The sequence below is a fragment of the Mizuhopecten yessoensis genome, unplaced genomic scaffold, assembly GCF_002113885.1.
Source record: "Mizuhopecten yessoensis strain PY_sf001 unplaced genomic scaffold, ASM211388v2 scaffold8123, whole genome shotgun sequence".
In the NCBI taxonomy this organism is placed as follows: Eukaryota; Metazoa; Mollusca; class Bivalvia; order Pectinida; family Pectinidae; genus Mizuhopecten; species Mizuhopecten yessoensis.
Genome location: NW_018407390.1, coordinates 2,302,603 through 2,324,372, shown reverse-complemented (window position 1 = coordinate 2,324,372; position 21,770 = coordinate 2,302,603). Strand labels below are relative to the sequence as shown.

At 35.1% G+C, this 21,770-nt stretch overlaps 1 protein-coding gene across 3 annotated transcripts in view; it reads left to right on the top strand.

The window, feature by feature from the left end:
- The window catches only part of LOC110455018, a 32,916-nt gene extending 22,612 nt beyond the window's left edge, over positions 1 to 10,304 (top strand). For 2 of the 3 annotated variants that reach the window (XM_021504896.1, XM_021504897.1), the window contains 2 exons: positions 756 to 857; positions 3,896 to 10,304. In XM_021504896.1, the coding sequence (XP_021360571.1) occupies positions 756 to 857; positions 3,896 to 4,107 (314 nt within the window). In that variant the 3' untranslated portion in view covers positions 4,108 to 10,304. The remainder of the gene's footprint in view (positions 1 to 755; positions 858 to 3,895) is intronic. The other variant, XM_021504899.1, reaches the window with a different exon arrangement.
- Positions 10,305 to 21,770: the final 11,466 nt, after the last annotated feature.

Below are 21,770 nucleotides of genomic sequence, written 5' to 3'. Positions count from 1 at the left end.
TAATATGCCCTATCAGCCGTGTGATTGGTTGTAAGTTTCAATTGTTTCAATTGTGACGTCACGCCTAGGACAACTACATGTCACAGAATTGCGCACTGTAGTCAAAATGGCGGCTTTTTACATTTCAAGGTTGCATGAAAATTGTTGTTTTACAAGAATAAATGTCACAAATCTTGATTATGTGATAAAAATGATCTGGCACTCATTTGCGTTTCATATGAAATTTATGAAACTTGTCACAATTTTTTTATTTTAGCTCGCCAGAGGCTCGCTAAATTAAAAAAATCCTAAACTCGTTTCATAAATCTCTTATGAAATAGAAACTCATGTAAGATCCTATAAATACGCTCGTCGTAAGACAGGAGATGTTATTGGGGAGTGGGTCAGTAGTTGGGGACACACATTGTCTGCTCAATATCTCGAGCAATTTTCAAGATTGATAACCACCATTATCTAGTTGTACTTTACCTAGTCTACATTTAATGGATGTCTAATGCAGGTGGTGCCTGTTTACATCATGCACTTGCAATTGGTGGGGCCTTTCTGTCAGGTCATTGTTCTAGTTTCTGTTTGATTTTGAATGTAAGATGGCTTCAGGTTGTTCTCATGGCACAGCCAACTGGTATTAGGTCTTGTTCAAAGGTTGTGACTCTTAAACAGTGCGAGTAAAACAGAAATAATCCTATCAAGGTTCAAAGATATATACAATCATTTTTAACATCAGTTGATCCTCCATTCGAAATAATTCCTTACAGGTCGCCGACACTTCAGTGTTCCAAATCTTCTGGATGAGATTGAAAAAATGCAACAGAGACCCGACACCCTGACCAGCCAGCTGTCTAGCGACATAGAAACTGGTAAGAATCTCATGGAGAAATCTGAGGGGGACAGTCAGATCCCAGCCATTAGGTTCGTTTAGGATATAAATGGAAGTGTATTGAAGTCAGCAAGATTGTATAAAAGTCAGGTAGAATATTATATGAGTTTGAGATTGTTTTCATTAAATGATTAACCTCATTAAGTAAATTAACACATTCCATCACAAAATGATATAAAAAAGGAAAGAAAACGCCTGCGAATTGTGCTCTTACTGCTCAATGAATTATTACATCTCATTGTGATGTCACCATTGGTGTCTTCATCACATAAATTACGTATTCAAAATTTATGGGATGGTTTTATAACCATAACAAAATATAGCCTGATCATATAATAAAAGCAGTTAGAAATATTTTTTGTACTTTATACTCCATTCTCTTTTCTAATTCTTGATTTTTATTGGCAAAGAGCAACACAGAAATTTTCAATGATAATTGTTAGTCAAAGATTGTTTTGGATATAGGTTACTCATCAGTGGCTAGGCCACACTTTCCTAACCCATTGATTCATAATCATAGAGATGAAAACACTTTCGTGTATCTGATTAATTAACTCATTCACCTCTGAAGACACATTTGAGCTCTTCCAATTCAAAGGTTGGAATGGTTCATTATGAAATTTCAGGGGTGAATTAGTTAATGAACCACATGTGGGAAAACACATTAATGATTATGGTTTTCATATACAAAGTTAACTTGTTTGCATGTCATATTTATAAATTAACATGCCATTTATCTTAATAACTTCGCCAGTTTTGTACTGTTCTAGTGTTTGAACTGTTAAGTTATTTATTTACACCCAATCAGACCTTTATTATAAGGGTTGTAAATCTTTAAAGCAGATCTTAAGGATTTGTTTTGAATTTTCACTTTTAATACCTGCAACTCCTACTAAAGAATTTGTAATAAACTTAATGAAACAGAATAATGACCACGTTATGTATCAAGTTGTATACTTTTGCTTTTGTGTCATATAAGTTATAAGGAATGAAATAAGGGACTGGATACTACACTCTTCTGGTGATAGTTGTAGATCCAGCTACTTACATCATATATTCTGTCTTTGCGTATTGCAGAGTTATCTTCCCTTGGGAGCAGGTATTGATTGTTACGTCATTGGTTTGTGTGAGAAAATTACGTCGTTTTCTCAAAAATTGATGACGTTACTCTCACAAACAAGTGACGTAACAATCAATACCTGCTCCCAAGAGAAGATAATTCTGCAATACGCAAAGACGGAATATGATCTTTCATGAGTTTCCATTTCATATAAGGTTTGTGAACCGAGTCTTAGAATTTTTCAATTTAGCGAGCCTCTGAAAAATTTGTGAGAAGTTTCATAAATTTCATATGAAATAAAACGAGTGTAAGATCCTTTTTATCACATGATCAAGATTTGTGGCATTTATTGTGTAAAATGACAATTTTCATGCAACCTTGAAATGTCAAAAGCCACCATTTTGACTCTAGTGCTTAAGTCTGTGACGTCATTTAGTTGTCTTAGGCGTGACATCACAATTGAAACAATTGAAGCCTATAACCAATCACAGGGCTGATAGGTCATGTTACATGGGTTAATATGCAAAAAAATATGACAAGGGTATATTTACATTATGTGATAAGTACATGTAACTGCAAGGGTAAGAGGATTAATTGTACAGTGAACAGGAAATTTGGTTGATAGTTGTAGATCCAGCTACTTACGTCATATATAAATGCAAGGGTTAGAGGATTAATTGTACAGTGAACAGGAAACTAAATCTACCAAGCTTTAAATGTAAAAAGAATGCTAGAAGACATTATTTTTGTGTTTAAGATTATTAATAATATCTTTGATGAGAGATTTTGTACAAAAGATACGGTCACTAAAATTGAATATATAAAGTACTGCAATTTACATACAAAAGTTCATTTTCAACTTCTAGACATATAATTGAGAACAGCCTCCCACGGGGAGTTTTAGACTCAACTACAGTTAAAGAATTTAAAATCTGTTTAGATAAACGCTGGAAAAGCATAGACATGAAATAGGATCACAAGGCAAATGTATAGGTTTTAATAAATACATTAAAGTAAACAACGTTTTTAAAAGCAAACAAACTGTAGTAGGTATTGAATCATTGGTTTAGATTTAGAGGCAACTAACTGCCTGTGTCCATCATTATGCATAAATATAATATATTTGTTTCATATAAATTACAAGTCTGGGGCTGAATATACATTCATTTAATTAATTTATTTCCAAGATTTTGAATTTAATATTGCATAATCTTTCATATTAACTAGAGAATAAAACTTTCAAATTCATTGCCATATTTACCATTCGTCATTAGAAAAACTACATGTTATGCAATATAGTCCTTGGTGTTATTTTCATTAGACAACATTTCTGTTGATGTAGTAGATTGCAACCCAGCTAGCTTGAGAAACATGGTCTGATACCCATGGTTGATTTCACTTCGGTACTCACTCATCATGATGAATGAGTACCAAAGCGAAATCAACCGTGGATATCCGACGATGGCTTGAGAGCAACACATTAAAAGTCTTTATAAGAGTGTATGTAGTTATGCCCCTCCATGAAGTGATGTGTGAATTAGGTGTTACCCTTGTCTGTATACATACCTATGGCTGTAAGTACTGCTAGTGTCGGGTATCGTCATATGTTTATGTGCATTGATAAGTATAGCATGTTTCATGGTATTTTTGAGACTTTCATCCATGACCTTGACCTCTGTGACCTTGGGTTAATGTTTTGACTTTAGGTCAGTTATTGACTAAGTACAGCATGTCTTTTCTGTGACCTTAACCTTTGACATTGACTAAGTACTGCAACTAGAGTCATGTAATTTCACATTCTAATGGTCCTCTATGAGTAAAGCATGTTGCATGATTTCTTTGTAACCTTGACCTTTGATGTCTGTGACCTTGATTTAGTTCGTAAGTGTGGGAAGGGGGCATCTGTTTCTTACAGACACATCTCTACTGTAAGATTCCAAATCAATTTTATATTTCAGATGGTCCGTCTGATGCTGGTTTTGTGTTACTTACTGAAGAGTCCTCAATACAAAACAGAGATGGTGGACATCAGGGAAGCAACCTGCCTGCAAACTATGCTTCAAGACACAATAGGGGAAGCCCCAACCCCAAAGACTTTCCTCGATATAATGCGTCTTCACCAAATTCTGCATCACCTTCCAAGGATAAGGACAAGTGTACGATTTCATGAAGCTGTACTGCGTGCAAGACTGCAGTGTGTTCTGTAATTCAGCATGTACAAGGTTATCAATGAAGTGTCACAACTATTTATAAAGTATAAATGTACACTAGTCAAAAATGTGTCTCTCTGAGGTCGACACCTGTGTGTTGAAAGATTAATTGTTGAAACAATTTTTGAAATGGAAAGATCAGTTAATTGTTTGGAGAGCTGTGTCAAAGTATTATCTGAATAAATTTATATGCATATTACTGGCCAAATGGTCAAAAGGAGATAACTACCAAACTTAGGCCCTATAAGTTTGAGATTTGTTGTAAGCTCATCATGTGGTTGTTATACATAACAGGTATAAATCACCCCATTCTATTATAGGAAATATAAATGGGAATTTATGAAGCTGATATAATATGCTGAGGTATACCTGTGAATAGATTGAAAAGAGATTAGTTTTCTACAAACAGAGGACAGATTGAATAGGGGTAAGACTTTCTACAAAAGTGAACGGAGTGAAGAAGGATTAGATTTCTACGCAAAGTGTTGACAAGAAAATTCAATAGACAAATCCTGCTGTTGTTGAGAGATGAAAATGACTTTTTGGAGATGGTGTTTAGAAGAATGATAAATTCTGTTGTATGTGCAGTCAGGAAAATATAAGACTTCATCACAGATATGGACTGTAAATAAAATAGTGAAATTCTCAAGTTATTTAATCAAACAAAATGACTGACTTGTTTACCAGGAATGTTACAGATGTTGAAGCAGGTGTGTGACAAGTGCCTGACTATGATTGTGCATAGAGCTCTCTTTCTACAAACGTTCAAGTGGGAGGCACAGCAAAAGTTGGACCCTGCAGACTTTGTAGCTTACATTTCCTGTTCCAGTGGCTGTTCCAGCACTCTCAGCAATGTTCAGTGTTAAGTTGTGTTGTATGTGTTGGTATCTCAAACAGTTTTGTGCCCTAGACCAAGTCAACTTTCACCATCATGCATCGTATACCAACTTCCATCATATACTGTGTGGATCCTGATCTATTTGGTCCAGCAATATTGTCAGTTCGCTCATTGCTTTCATGTTATGTTCTGACCCTCAAACTCATTGCTGTAGATGGTCAAAGCAGGGAAAGGAGAAACATATATTTACACAGCCTTCTTGTTTCCTTGGTGACATGACAGTTGAATTTGGTAGTGCAAGGTGTTCTGTCAAAGTGTTGATAATACCTTTCCCCTGATTGCTGTGTAACTTGAAAAATCATGCTTCTGAAATCAATACCAGAAGCTTATGCTACAGACATTGTGGTTTTTTTTGGACAGTTGGTATTGAAATAATGTAATGGTTTGGTTTATTTTAGAATTATGACCAAACAACTTTGTTTTGTATTATGAGGATTCTTATATACTGGAGCTATAACCAGCAACATAGTTGTGCTTCTGAAATTCACAATTCCTTAACATTCTTAACAAATTGAACATCATTTGTATTCTAATTATGTATGCAAAAATATAATCTATAATTTATATGATTTTCAGAATCTTCTTTAAGTATGTAAGGAATTGAATGTGCTGCTGCATGCCATCATGTATTTGTGGTATATATTGATGTTTTATCCTGAAAATATGATAATGCTGATGCAGTTGATTGCAGAATTTAATTTGACACTAAGTACTGTGGTCACCCCTGCAATGTCCTTGTAGGAAGGCTTTGTCAGAGATAACAATGTTAATGTCGGGACCCATATTCATGAAACTGCTCATTCCCAAGCATGGACTCTGTACTGAAAGCAACTTTCTGGTAACTGGAGCATGTGACACTGCAAGAAGTCAAGTATAAGTAAAAACACTACTAAGCTTGTTGGGATATAGATGTTTCCACATGAGTGATGGCTACAGGTATAGTTATCATGTTTATCTTACTCTAGTTAATTTTCAAATTTTATGAACACATGAGGTTTATCCAGTATCTTTTGCAATTTGAAAATTAACTAACAAGAGTTAAATAAACATAATCAGCCATCATGACCCAACACGTTCAATATCTTGGTACATAATTTCTGTTTCTGATTGGGGACACAATTGCCATTAACTATGACGTCACCATGGGAGATAACGTTGCAAAGCATTGTTACCTGGCAGCATACTTAGAAGATTGACCAATGAAAGAACATCAAGGATGTAGCCAACTACCGTAAATCTGGCGCAGAGTGCACTCTTTTTTAGGTAAATATTGACATGTCAAAAAGGGGGTGCGCACTATACACAGGAACAAGTCATTCTTGGGTTATCGTTCTCGAGTTTCAGGTCCGCCATATTGGATTACCTCTGGTAGCTGTATATATAGTGGGTAACCAAAAGAAGTTTACCAATTCCTTTAAGGTTTATCCAATGAGTCAAGAGTGAAGAAACCTATGGTCGTTGTGGGGGAATAGTTTTATAGGGTTGCTTAAACAGATTTCCATCAAAGGCCCAGCAAAATCCATGCACCATTGTATTGTGAAGAGTCAATTATTTAGGTGCACGATGTCATTTTGATTGGTCAAGCATAACTTATGTACATGTAGTGCGATTTCATTAATTCGTTATCATATCACATCAAGTCTAGAATTGGATGTTTTTGAGAAGTCTGATCAATATTATCTGATTTTTTTCCAAATAATTTGAAGTGCTTTAGTTTAGTAAGAAATTACTTATATGTACAAGAGATACCCCTCAATCTTTTGGCTTGCATTTTTAATTTTCAATACCATTAAATGTGCTTCCTGCAAAGTATACATATATGTACATACAATGTAAGGCATTTTGACATAAGTTGATGATGGGCGTTAAAACAATCCAAAACTATTTATTTGATTAATTTTAATAATAAAATATGATTTTATGATTAAGAAAATGGCAGGCTATCTGACTGTTAGCTATAAGTATAAAGTTTGGACAGTTTAAGTATCGGACGCTTTCAATATATTTTTATATTGTCACAAGTAAAAGTATGTGTTTAAAAGCTGTACATATGTAAATATGTATAATGTATATAATGATCCATGTTTTAATATGTGGTACAGATATTATATTTATGTTTTTGTTAAGTAACACACCATTTAATTACTAATAATTGCCTTGGTATACACAGGAGCAATGTACCTAGTATGTTATAAATTTTATATAATGGAACCTTGTTAATCACGATTTGGATAAGATGGGTGGAAGGCTTGTTTTGTGATCATGATGTCAGTGTCAAAAACAGTTCTATTTATATAACCAATTATATCATATATTTGGGGATCCAAACCTACACGTACAAGCTTCTGATATACTAAGGGATAACAGAACCAACCAAACCTAAACTAAAGTAACGGCGCTGGCTCTACTCCTGGATCGATGAGCTTCTGATATATATATAGAACCATTATAGACAGGGTTTTGTCAATTACGTCCAAGTTACGTTAAAGTTAACATCATGGCAAATGTTAACTCAGAATTATAACAGGAAATTAACCGGTTTCTGCTTTTTACAGAAATGTTTTGTTGATCATTGAACGTGATTGAAAACTTGAAAAATAATAACATGTATTTAAACTTTTTTTTTTTTTCATTAATGGATTTTATTAGCTTTAACAGACACATTATAACTTGTGTTGCTCTTTTATTGGAATGTTTGTTATTTTGCATACAAATCACCATTTGTATAGAATAAATGTGTTTATATATATATATATATATGCATATGTGCAGAAACCTTGATATAATGCCCCTCTTCTCTATACAGTCAAATCCTATTATAATGCCTTTCATGTCTCAATATATTTCAGTGTCCCACCTATCTTTTTTCTTAACAAATTCATAGCATTTGATATATCATTAAAACCTAATTCGGCTTGAAAAATGATGGCAACATAACAAGATTTTCCTTTTTGTAACAGTTATTTGTTGTTTACAAAAAAAATACATGCATCTACTTTGACATATTTAAAAAAAAAAGAAATATGGTGCCAAAATTTTGCTTGAAAAATGGGGACAATATAACAAGGTTTTACTGTATGTAGTTGTTATTTTTTATTACAAAAAATATACGTGACATTGTACATGTGTCTACTTTGTCTGATGAGTAAATAAAACAGAATGATCTGATTAGCAGCATAAACACTAGTTTTGATTGTTATGTTATTTATGCTTGGTACATACTTTTTCCATATTTTGAATTCTGAAATATGTGTTTAAAGTGAAATACCTGGGCACCCTAATTTATAATCATGTTGCCATATCTGAGGATAGTCTATATTTCATTGCATGGCAACTATCTTGCCAATTAAGTGTGGAGTAATGATGTTGTTTTCAATTATTCTGTGCTCATGTACACTGTCAAAGTGCCCATAAAAACCGTCAGTAATTTATGAACATATATTCCTGACTACATAGAGTATATCTTGCTGTAAAACGGCCACTTCTGTACATGGTTATTATCCCATTGTTAGGGACTTAGTAAAAATGTTGGTATGGTGTATTATTCTGACCACATGCACACATTGTAGTGAGAATCTGCTTTTGGAGAAGATGTTAAGGAGGAATGGGTCCTGCTGGGGCAGGAAGTTCATAGAGGTGAAAACTATTTTTGACTAGAATGTAAGCTTTAATCTAAGTACAATGTTTTTTTGTTTTAAATATTATTGGACTTATCTGTGAATATAATTGGAGCACTTCTCTTTTGTTCTTTATTGCTGCACTAAGTATAATATTTTTTATTATTTTTTGGCCACATGTCTGTTTGATCTCATTTCATTGGTAATACTTATGGAACGATCAGAACAATTGAATTCTGAAGAAAGCCAACATTTTCTCAATCTGATTAAAACCATCTGTTACATGGCTCTGCCTGAACATCAGATGTTCAGGCTTAGTACGAAGTTATTGAAGCCATGTAACAGATGATTTTAATCAGATTGACATTTTCTGTTTTAGAGTATTGAAATTATTGATGAAAACAATGTAAGTGATAGTCACAGTGACATTTTGGATTATTTATTTATTTATGAAGGCAGAAAAAATACCAAAAAAGAATATACAGTTGATCATTGCTAACATTTCAAATCCTTGTGGCCATCAATGTCTTTGTTACAACTTTATTTATGTAATATAATCAGTATCAAGGGAGGTAAAGACACGATATATATATATTCAATGTTTGATATACCAGATGTTTGTTATACCAAATGTTTGTTTAGGAAACAGAAATGTCTGGGCTTTCAAGGACACATTTTAAGTCCCCTACCGGTGAAACCAGGGGGACTAAAGGTTTTGTCTGCTTCCGTCCGTCTGTCCGTCTGTCCGTCTGTCCGTCGCCAACATCTGCAGGTTAAAGTTTGGGTAAAAGTTTTATAATGGCTCACCATTCACTTTATAATATTGTTAGTATGCTGATTTTATGGACAGAGGTTCTTTAGGGGTCTAGCATTAATGTTGTTTAGTGAAAGTGAATAAATAATTCTTGTTTTTTATTTTTGACATGATTTGGACTTAACTATCTTGGCCAAAATCTGAAGGTTAAAGTTTGGGGGGCCGGTAGGGGACATGTATTGATTCATCAATACCCACAGAATGCTTGTTTATTTTGTATCTACAAATGTATGTTGACTTGTTCAAACTTAGAAAACTGAATGTTTGGGGTATCAAACATTTAAATTGATTATCAGTGAAAAAAACTTTCATGACACAGCAGAAATTTCAACTCTTTGATGAACTGTGTTCTGGCTCCTTTGTTTTGGAAATAATACTGGTAATTGAGGTGAGTTTTCACTCTAATATTAAATTAAAAACAAATTAATTTTCAAAACCTCATTCATTTATGTTTTCTAATCATCTCTTGATTATACACTAGTTGTAAACATGTTATAAGGTATAATCATTCATGAAGAATTCATTCCTCGACAGAAAGTCATGAACTGGGCAATCCAGTATAAACCACTGGGAACATGATAAATTATATGAGCATTTATTTTTCACAGCGTTAGTACACATAATTATAACTATGTGTCATCTCTTGCTTTTAAAGCACAATTTTAATTGAAAACTGTTCGAAATTAGTGAGGACAAACATAAGCTGCAGATAGATCCTGTATTTTGAACATACAGTCAACTAGTTGTGGATGGGTCAGTGGTGTGTGCTAGGTTTTATTTACAAGTGTGTAACAGTCATAATTAAAAAATTAAAGCAGAAAAGAAGAAGAAAGAATTTGTTCATTTTTTCTCCATCAACAAAGAAATGACTGGATTAATTAGTCCTCACCTGGTGAAATAGGGAGGGACCCACCTAGTCTGACAGTCCCATTTTATTTAAAGTAGCAACTTCTGGTGAAAAAGGGAGGGACCCACCCCGTCTGACAGTTCCATTTTTAGCTCACCTGGCCTGAAGGGCGTACTGCGGCGTCCGCCTGTCATCCGCCTGTCATTTTTTTCTGTTGAACGACTTCTTCTGAAGAACTAGAAGAACTAGGGTCATGATATTTGGCCAGTAGATACCTGGCATGAAGTGCTATACAGTTTCCTTATTAATCTTTTTTTTAGGTCACCTGAGCTTTAGCTCAAGTGACCTATTGCTATCCGTTTTCGTCCGTCGTCGTCCGTCGTCCGTTAACATTTTACATTTCAAACTTAAAGTCAAGTTCTGCTGGGCCGATTGAACTGAAAGTTGGTAGGAATGATCGCCTCATGGTCCTGACAAAGTGTTGTTATTTTTCGGGTCGATCAGAAATCCAATATGGCCGCCACGGCCGCCATTTTGAAAAACTATTTCAAACTTAAAGTCAAGTTCTGCTAGGCCGATTGAACTGAAAGTTTGTAGGAATGATCGACTCATGGTCCTGACAAAGTGTTGTTATTTTTCGGGTCGATCAGAAATCCAATATGGCCGCCACGGCCGCCATTTTGAAAAACTATTTCAAACTTAAAGTCAAGTTCTGCTAGGCCGATTGAACTGAAACTTTGTAGGAATGATTGACTCATGGTCCTGACAAAGTGTTGTTATTTTTCGGGTCGATCAGAAATCCAATATGGCCGCCACGGCCGCCATTTTGAAAAACTATTTCAAACTTAAAGTAAAGTTCTACTTGGCCGATTGAACTGAAACTTTGTAGGAATGATCGAATCATGGTCCTGACAAAGTGTTGTTATTTTTCGGGTCAATCAGAAATACAATTTGGCTGCCATGGCCGCTATTTTGTAAATACCTATTTCAAACTTAAAAACAAGTTCTAATAGGCCGATCTCACTGAAAATCGGTCTAGGAATGATCAGCTCATGGTCCTGACAAAGTTAAGTTAACATTATACTTAACTATTTTTTACTCAAATTGGTACATATTTCAACAACAAAAATAAATACTCTAGGGCTCAGGTGACCGTTAAGGCCCATGGGCCTCTTGTTCTTTTTTTCTTTCATTTTTTCCTTTTATTTTTCAGACAAACATACATACCGGTATACATTTTACACAGTAATATCAATATGCACAAACACGCACACACATACATACATACATACATACATACATACATACAGACATACATAGATAATATATATATATAATACATACATAGCATACATACATACATAGCATACATACACACACACACACACACACACACTAGGGGTGTCACAATACGCCTAGAGTGTATCAAGATATATCGCAATACAGAATTAATATTGTCATAGGAAAGATGTGCTCGATTTTATGATAAGTTGTTGTCAGAATATGGATCACATGGATTTAAGTTTTTTTTTTAAACCAACTAGTGATTACAAAATTTGAACTTATTTCCACCACTATTGAAAGCCTTTTGTATGCTTATTGGCCTATCTGTTAGAAGTTGTAGTAATTTGCAAAGTTAGATTACTAAGTAGATTGAGATACATGAAAATCAGCTCTAGAAACATATTGCGATACAGCAATATTTCATCTGTGTATTGCGGTACAATACAATATGCCCGTGTATTGCGATATACCTGTTTTCCGATATATTGGGACAGCCCTAACACAGCCACACACATATTGTATACTGAATACACTTACCTGGGTACATTTTATTTACTCAGGATACATACAAACATACATGACATATGAAAATATTGTTAACATACACACATTCCTACATGCATGCATAAACGTAGCACAAATCAGTACATGTAGTTTATGTAATAATCCAAACCAAAAGGATACTTCAGTATGTGTCACTTTTGATCTCTAAATTGTTTCATTGCTACACAGCATTATTACAAGGGGAGTCGTCAGAACATATATACATGTGCAAATATATCCATTTATACATACATACATGCATAAACATACACAAACAAACCAAAAAACATAAACATGTATACACAGTTATATATTGCATGTGAGTTCTTTTTAATTTTATAAGATTATATGTCAATCATCAGTTTCATCTCGCAGCATTTTACATATAGAATATTATATACCTATATATATTCATATATAATTTAATATATTAAATACTATATGTAAATATATACTTAATTGTTGTTATATATATTATATATAGTTCTCGTGTATTCTCGGGTTTTAGCTAGGTTTACTAATTTCTTTACGCATAGAGGATTTAAAATAAGATAGTATAGGCTTGTAGCATTTTCAGCTTTAGGGTATGAAAATATTCGACCATGATTCCCATGTTTTCTCAAAGGTCTCAATTTCTCCCCTCCCTTGGAGTATTACCTTATCAATCTCATGTACATTAAATAGATATTTTTCAAATTCAGTCATACTAGGGTTTCTTTTCTTTCTGGAGCTGCAGTAGATGAAGAATTTTGCATGAATCATGATGATATTAGCTGGAATGGATTTTTGGAATGCAGAAGTTTTGCCAAAAAGTATTATATCTTCCTTTATTTTGAATGTTTGGTCAGTTTTTAAGTATATCCATCTACGTATGTCTTGCCAGAAGTTATTTGTTATTTGACACTGATAAAAAAGATGTTCTATAGTTTGTTTGCTTTCTTGGCATAAATTTCATAAATCACATTGTTTGATTCCAATTATTAAGTGGAAGTATTCTTGAAAGAAGCCTGAAAGTGAACCATTGAACGCTAATGTCTCTTGTTATTTTGTAAAGGAGAGAGAAACTAGATCTCCAGATGACAATGGAGAAAAGTTCGTTAGATAGCCATTTTATTTTTGCTGTATTAGTAAGGTTTCTTCTATTAATGAGGGTGTTGTACATATCTCTACTTCCTTTTTAACTTCTTAATATTACATTGATGTGAAAGGGTATAAAAGGTCTTTCAATAAATGAATTATTTGGTCTTATATCATTATCTCTCATAAATGATTTAATTGATTGGCAAATGCTTCTGTATTGTGGAAAAATTTCCAGTGGTAACATTATACTTTTCTTTAAAATCTGTATAGCTTAAAAAGTCTCCATCCACTTTTATTATATCTCCAACATATACTACATTTTGTAAATACCATTCATTATAGAAAAAGTGGTCATTATTAATCTTAATTTCCTCATTAAAATGAGCAACTTCTGGTGAAATAGGGAGGAACCCACCTTGTCTGACAGTCCCATTTCAATTAAAGCAGCAACTTCTGGTGAAACAGTGAGCGAAGCACCATGTCTCACATTCCCCTTGTATTTAAAGCAGCAACTTCTGGTGGAATAGGGAGTGACCCACCAAGTCTGACTGTCCTGTTTCATGTATCATATAGATGGCGCATTATACGCCACTTGTGGGTCTATGACCCGATGATAACAGTCAAATGAAGGGTCAAAAGTAATTGTTTTTTGAACAGCTGTTTTTCTTCTTTAAATGAACAAACTATCTTGACAAAGCACCTGTGTTTCCATAAAGTGGACAGTAAGGAAATGGAGGATTGGCTATTTTTTACTGGAAAGAAGGGCTATCAAGTTATTCAAATGAACGACCCCAACCCACTTTCTCTGTCAAATCGGTCTTGTTTCATGAAACTTTAATTAGCAATATTTGTTCTTAAGCTTGCTTTGGTGAATGACTATCAAGCACATGACTTTGGTATGGTGTCAATATCACCATCCACCATCAGGTCCTTCCCTCGGGGATCGAGAAAAGAATACACCTGCTGTTACCAACAGCATGTATGGTAAGAAGCGACTGATGTAGGAACCCCCTGGATTATTGAGACTTTACTTGTGTGCCCTCTATTTGGGGACACACAAGCCTCCAAAATTTGTCCCCGGATCCATTGTACTATTTGGGATCTTTGTATTTCTGCCTACTTCATCTACTTTTTTTTATTTACTTCTTATCGCCTTGCTTGGCAATACCTCACTTTTAGCTATAATGTTTAAAGTTCGCCCGGGTGAGGAAGACAGTGGGTTTTCTCCCCAGGCAAGGACATACCAAAGTCCTTAAAACTGGTAGTTGTCATTCCCTGCTTAACGTTCAGCATTTAGGGTAAAGACAACTGGTTCACCCGTTGTCGGTATAATATGACCGGGTGGAATGCAGTGCTGTATGCCTTCGGCATGGTATTTCAGTGAGATAGCACTATAAATTCGGCATCAGATCCTCGCTATCACAAGGAGGCAAATACATCAACATACCCTGTCTGCGGCACAGATACACACATGCACGCATACACAACACATATGGGGGCACGTCCTTAAATGGCCTTAGGTATCGATAGGCCGTTAAACCCTGTAAAACCAACAGCTTGTCCGAAACGTTTCATGAAAAGGTGAAATGACAAGTATTTTCACCTTAATACCACTACCTCATTTCATCAACACATCCTTGCTTGACAGACACCTTCATAATCGCGGGACCTTAGACATAGCCTGCATCGGACTAAGCTTTGCAGTAAGGAACTAAAATGCATAATCATGCAAAAGCTAGTTGGTTCCAGCTTATTATTCAAGGAGCTCCATTAGGTGTAACAGTAAAGGGTTGAGGACGTCTCAGTGATATCAGTAAAATACTGTATCAAGCATCGATTCACTTTACCGCTTTATATTAACTACTGATTAAAGTATACAATATACCTAACAGATACGTACATTTTGGTTACATGAAATATGATGTTTGGGCCGATTTCAAGGAGAGAAGGGGGTGTAGTCCTATTTTGGGACAATGAGGAAGGATGGGTTTGCCTTCTTGCCGTTCCCCCGAGTACCTGTTCAAGTTATACTATACACCTTTTGACGGTATATAGTAAGTTTAAAACATGCTGAGACGGGAAAGAGGCGAAATTCACAATGTAAAACAATTAATGGATCGCCGAGTTCCTCGGTATGGGATGTGATCCATTGGTGTCTGTGAATACTACGTAGAGCACAAGTGTTCATGTACTTCATGGATACGTAAGCATGGTGTATTATCCCCGCCCATTCCACACAACCGCCCCATTATAAAATCCCCCAAACTACCCAGGATCGTATACAGTTCCTACTTTACAATATTGTTCATCTTTTGATAATCAGCAAATAGTGACGTCACCCGAGTTATCCATTATCAGTGCTTCTGATGTTTTAAGAATTCGTTGATCCTCTCAACACTGAGTTCAGTAGTGTCAAGCCTACGTATACCCGTGTATTACTATTATATATGAATATCCAATTGGTGATGTAAACATAGTCAAAACGCCCTTTGCGTGACGTGTACATGGACTTGTACACACATTATATTTATTATTTCCAGGTTCAGCTTCTCGGTTTGCCAGTGCTACTAATTGGATGTCTATGGCGGGACTGTGTTCAAGTCCAAATGTCCTCTTGGTGACCTTTTTGTTGAGACATGTACATGATCGCCAGATTTAAAGATTTCACAAGTAAATGCATCGGGTAAACATTCAGACTATTTCTTCACAATACATGGTAGAGGGTTGCATATACAAATATGTATTTCCTGTAGATATTCAAGTACAAGTAGATTCAAACAAGCCAAGTACATGTAACATCCATTCACTATTAAGTACAGGGGTTCAGGTGTTCACATTTAAATAAAACCTAATATGTATCCTGCATGATTTGAATTTAGATGCTACGAGTCGGTATGTACACTCGTTGTCACATACAAATCATCGTAGGCTACAAACTGTCACAGGTAATCTAATGCATGAGAAGTATTTTCACCTGTAATCCAATCATAAGTCAAGAACTGTCACCTGCATCCAAATGGCAGATACGTATTGTAAACCACATATAACGCACTGTAAGACAAACGTTGCCAGCAATTACCCGTCAGAGGACAAAGATTGCACTATACAATGGAAAGACAAACACGTGCGTCTGTATCCCAGAAAAAAAGGGAAAGTATTAACCTATTAACATATCAGAGACAAAAATATCTTAAGCTGTAAAGAAATTTATTGAAAAAACAAATCGATGTCGACACAAAGAGATGCTATTTACTTTATATGACAAAGATAAATTAATTTGTAACGGTTATATAACATTGTCTACCACATATAACAATTTGCAGACCAACTGTTTTAAGATAACCATAACTCATCAAAACACAAACATTGTAAACTGTATATACTTTCAGAAGGCAAAAATTGTCAGCAATATTTAGCTAAACATACAGCAAACCCTTTCAGCGAAATGTAACCCATCAGAAGACAAACATTGTCAACAGTAAACCCGTCGTCTAAGGAATCAGCGATATATGTTATCTCAAAAGAAAAAAAGATATTGGTTATCATATCGATGTTGCAATTCAGAGTTCCGTATACAGATTCTTGATTTAAATCATCTAAATGAAGAAACCCGACAGAGAAGATATGCTGTTCTATAAAACGTTTGAGAGATCTCAACAGAGTAACATGGTTGCTGCTTTTACCTCATCAGCAGACCGACAACATCAGTAGGAGAATATTTTGACCTTTTGTATTTTAAACATAAAGCCTTCCAGATGACTATTTTAAAATATAACCAATCAGAAAGCAACTATTGCAACATATCGCCTATCGGAGAACAACTGTTTTAACATAGAGCCCATCAGACGACAACTGTTTTATCATAGAGCCCATCAGACGACATCTGTTTTATCATAGAGCCCATCAGACGGCAACTGTTTTATCATAGAGCCCATCAGAGGACAATTGTTCAATCATATAGCCCATCAAACGACAACTGTTTTATCATAGAGCCCATCAGACGACAACTGTTTTAACATATAGCAAATCAGAGTACAACTGTTTTAATATAAGCCCATCCGACGACAACTGTTTTAACATATAGCCCATCAGACGACAAGTGTTTTAACATAAAGCCCATTAGACGACAACTGTTTTATCATAGTCCATCAGACGACAACTGTTTTAACATAGCCCATCAGAGGACAGCTGTTTTAACATATCGCTCACCATAGGTTCACTATTTTAACAAAATAACCCATCAAAAAGCAATTATTTTAACACATCGCCCATTAGAGACAAAATTTTACCATATCGTCCATCAGCTGACTACAATTTAAACATATAGCCCACCAGAGGACAACTATTTAACATATAGCCAACCGGAACACAACTATTTATCATATCGCCCATCAGTTGACTTCTATTTTACCATATCGCCCCTCAGTTGACTTCTATTTTACCATATCCCCCATCAGTTGACTTCTATTTTACCAGATCGCCCATCAGTTGACTTCTATTTTACCATATTGCACATCAGGTGACTTCTATTTTACCATATCACCCATTAGTTGACTTCTATTTTATCATATCGCCCATCAGTTGACTTCTATTTTACCAGATCGCCCATCAGTTGACTTCTATTTTCCCATATCACCCATCAGTTGTCTTCTATTTTACCATATCGCCCATCAGTTGACTTTTATTTTACCATATCACCAATCAGTTGACTTCTATTTTACCATATCACCCATCAGTTGATTTCTATTTTACCATATCGCCCATCAGTTTACTTCTATTTTACCATATCACCAATCAGTTGACTTCTATTTTACCATATCGCCGATCAGTTGACTTCTATTTTACCATATTGCACATCAGGTGACTTCTATTTTACCATATCACCCATTAGTTGACTTCTATTTTACCATATCGCCGATCAGTTGACTTCTATTTTACCATATTGCACATCAGGTGACTTCTATTTTACCATATCACCCATTAGTTGACTTCTATTTTATCATATCGCCCATCAGTTGACTTCTATTTTCCCATATCGCCCATCAGTTGACTTCTATTTTACCAGATCGCCCATCAGTTGACTTCTATTTTCCCATATCGCCCATCAGTTGACTTCTATTTTCCCATATCACCCATCAGTTGTCTTCTATTTTACCATATCGCCCATCAGTTGACTTCAATTTTACCATATCACCCATCAGTTGATTTCTATTTTACCATATCGCCCATCAGTTTACTTCTATTTTACCATATCACCCATCAGCTGACTTCTATTTTACCATATCGCCCAGCAGTTGACTTCTATTTTACCATATCCCCAATCAGTTGACTTCTATTTTACCATATTGCACATCAGGTGACTTCTATTTTACCATATCACCCATCAGCTGACTTCTATTTTACCATATCGCCCATTAGTTGACTTCTATTTTACCATATCGCCGATCAGTTGACTTCTATTTTACCATATCACCAATCAGTTGACTTCTATTTTACCATATCGCCCATCAGTTGACTTCTATTTTACCATATCACCTATCAGTTGACTTCTATTCTACCATATCGTCCATCAGAGGTCAACTGTTTTAATATATAGCCCACCAATGGAAACGTATTTTAACATTAAGCCCACTAGAGGTCAACTGTTTTAATATATAGTCCACCAGGGGAAACGTATTTTAACATTAAGCCCACTAGAGGGCAACTGTTTTAATATATAGTCCACCAGGGGAAACGTATTTTAACATTAAGCCCGCTAGAGGTCAACTGTTTTAATATATAGCCCACCAGGGGAAACGCATTTTAACATTAAGCCCACTAGAGGTCAACAGTTTTAATATATAGCCCACCAGGGGAAACGTATTTTAACATTAAGCCCGCTAGAGGTCAACTGTTTTAATATATAGCCCACCAGGGGAAACGTATTTTAACATTAAGCCCACTAGAGGTCAACTGTTTTGCAATATTGCCAATCATAGAACGACTATTTTTAACATACCGCCTACATGTATCAGAGACCTTATTTAGCATATAGGCCATAAGAAAACTACAATATTTTTATTATTTTTTTAATCTGCAGACAAACTTTTTGTTTTCATATTAAACAGTTTACTTTAGCTGGTTAGGTTTATATAGGCTTAACAAAATTATTTGTATAACTTTCCTTCGGATTGTTAAAAAAGCTACATTCATAATTATCCTTTCCGTGAACTTCCTTAAACTAAAAACATCACAAGATTGAGAATGAAAAATATTCTCTTGCGAATCGTCACAGTGTTTATCAAATAAATAGAAAAAGGACTCTTAACCCAATAGGACATCTCTTTTCCAACGATAAAAGGAAATGTGTATTCAGAAATCTTTTCGTTATATTGATATTAATGTGTCAAATCCGACAGTGCAGATCATATCAATTAAACTAGATATAATCTTGGTTCCCCTATATATGATAACTCCCAAACAACCGTTTGAGTTCAGAAGATATCACATAGAAGAGTATTCTGTGATTGATATGAAAGTCATTGTTTTTTATTAAGATCATTAGTATACTACTCGTGTTCTCTTGGTCAAGATTTTTGTGATAGGTGTAGTGATAGGTGTAGTGATAGGTGTAGTAAAAGACGCTTACTCTTCCGGAACACCCGGTCTTATTCTCTTTGTAGTTTTTCAAAGGTCTCCATGTAAATCATCTATTGCCATAGTTTTATCGGTTTTGAGTTGAATTACGTTTTTTCTGACACTTCAGCATTCCCTTGGGTTGTGTCTAACCAGAACCGTATTACGATATCATGAGGAAGGAGTGATGTGGGTTTTTTGTCTGCTCTGCTAGATTTGTACGATTACATTAAATTGAATGATGTTTACTAGAGTTTGTCAAAACTATCACTCCTTTAAGTAACTTATTAATACTCTATTTTTGTATATATTTTGTAATGCAAATGACAGTAGAATATAAAGATGCGGTTTCATTATTCAGATTAATTACTATGCATTTATATTAGGGCAGAAATATGTACTCAAGGAACGATTTTGATGCAATTTTTAAATTTAAAATATGGACATTATTAAATTGTACATAAAATAATACGAAACGTTTTTAATCTATTGTCGGTTCATACAATGAAATCCAGGTCAGGGATCAATTAAAAAGATTAAAAGTTGTAGTTGTGCGGTGTTCTCCCATGTCAGAAAGGTAAGTGCGAGTCTATCTAAAGACTTGGAACCTAAATGCTTAATTTAATGATGTTATTTGAATTCTCTTTACTGTGTCTAATTTTGTGATTTTTAGCTCACCTGGCACGAAGTTTCAAGTGAGCTTATGCCGTGGCGCGGCGTCCGTCGTCCGTCCGTCGTCCGGCGTCAATATTTTACTTTAAACGACTTCTTCTTAATAACCAAAAGGCCTAGGGTGTCGATATTTGGCCAGAAGCAAACTGGGATGAAGGGCTACAAAGTTTGTTAAAATTAATGACCTTCACCCATTTTCAAGGTCACAGGGGTCAAATATGTTAAAAACTTTAAACATCTTCTTCTCGATAACCAAACTTCCCAGGGAGATGATATTTGGCCAGTAGCATGCTTGGGTGAAGGGCTACCAAGTTTGTTCAAATGAATGACCTTCAATTATATTCAAGGTCACAGGGGTCAATTGTCTTAAAAAAACTTTAAACAACTTCTTCTGAATAACCAAAATGCCCAGGGTGATGATATTTGGCCAGTAGCATGCTGAGATGAAGGGCTACAAAGTTTGTTCAAATGAATGACCTTCACCCATATTCAAGGTCACAGGGGTCAAATATGTTAAAAACTTTAAACAACTTCTTCTGAATAACCAAAATGCCCAGGGTGATGATATTTGGCCAGTAGCATGCTGAGATGAAGGGCTACAAAGTTTGTTCAAATGAATGACCTTCACCCATATTCAAGGTCACAGGGGTCAAATATGTTAAAAACTTTAAACAACTTCTTCTGAATAACCAAAATGCCCAGGGTGATGATATTTGGCCAGTAGCATGCTGAGATGAAGGGCTACAAAGTTTGTTCAAATGAATGACCTTCACCCATATTCAAGGTCACAGGGGTCAAATATGTTAAAAACTTTGAACAACTTCTTCTGAATAACCAAAATGCCCAGGGTGATGATATTTGGCAAATAGCATGCTGAGATGAAGGGCTACAAAGTTTGTTCAAATGAATGACCTTCACCCATATGGAAGGTCACAGGGGTCAAATTTTAAAAAAACCCTTTAAACAACTTCTTCTGAATAACCAAAATTCCCAGGGTGATGCTATTTAGTCAGTAGCATACTAGGATCAAGGGCTACTATGTTTGTTAAAGTGATGACTTTGGTTTATGTTCAAGGTCACAGGGGTCAAATTTGTTTAAAATCTTTAAACAACCTCTTCTGAATAACCATGGGTCCCAGGATGTTGATACTTTGCAAGTTGCATCCTGAGATGAAAGGCTATAACATTTGTTCTACATAATGACTTTGTTCGACTTTCAATCAAAGGGATGGAATGTTTTTAAAAAAATTAAC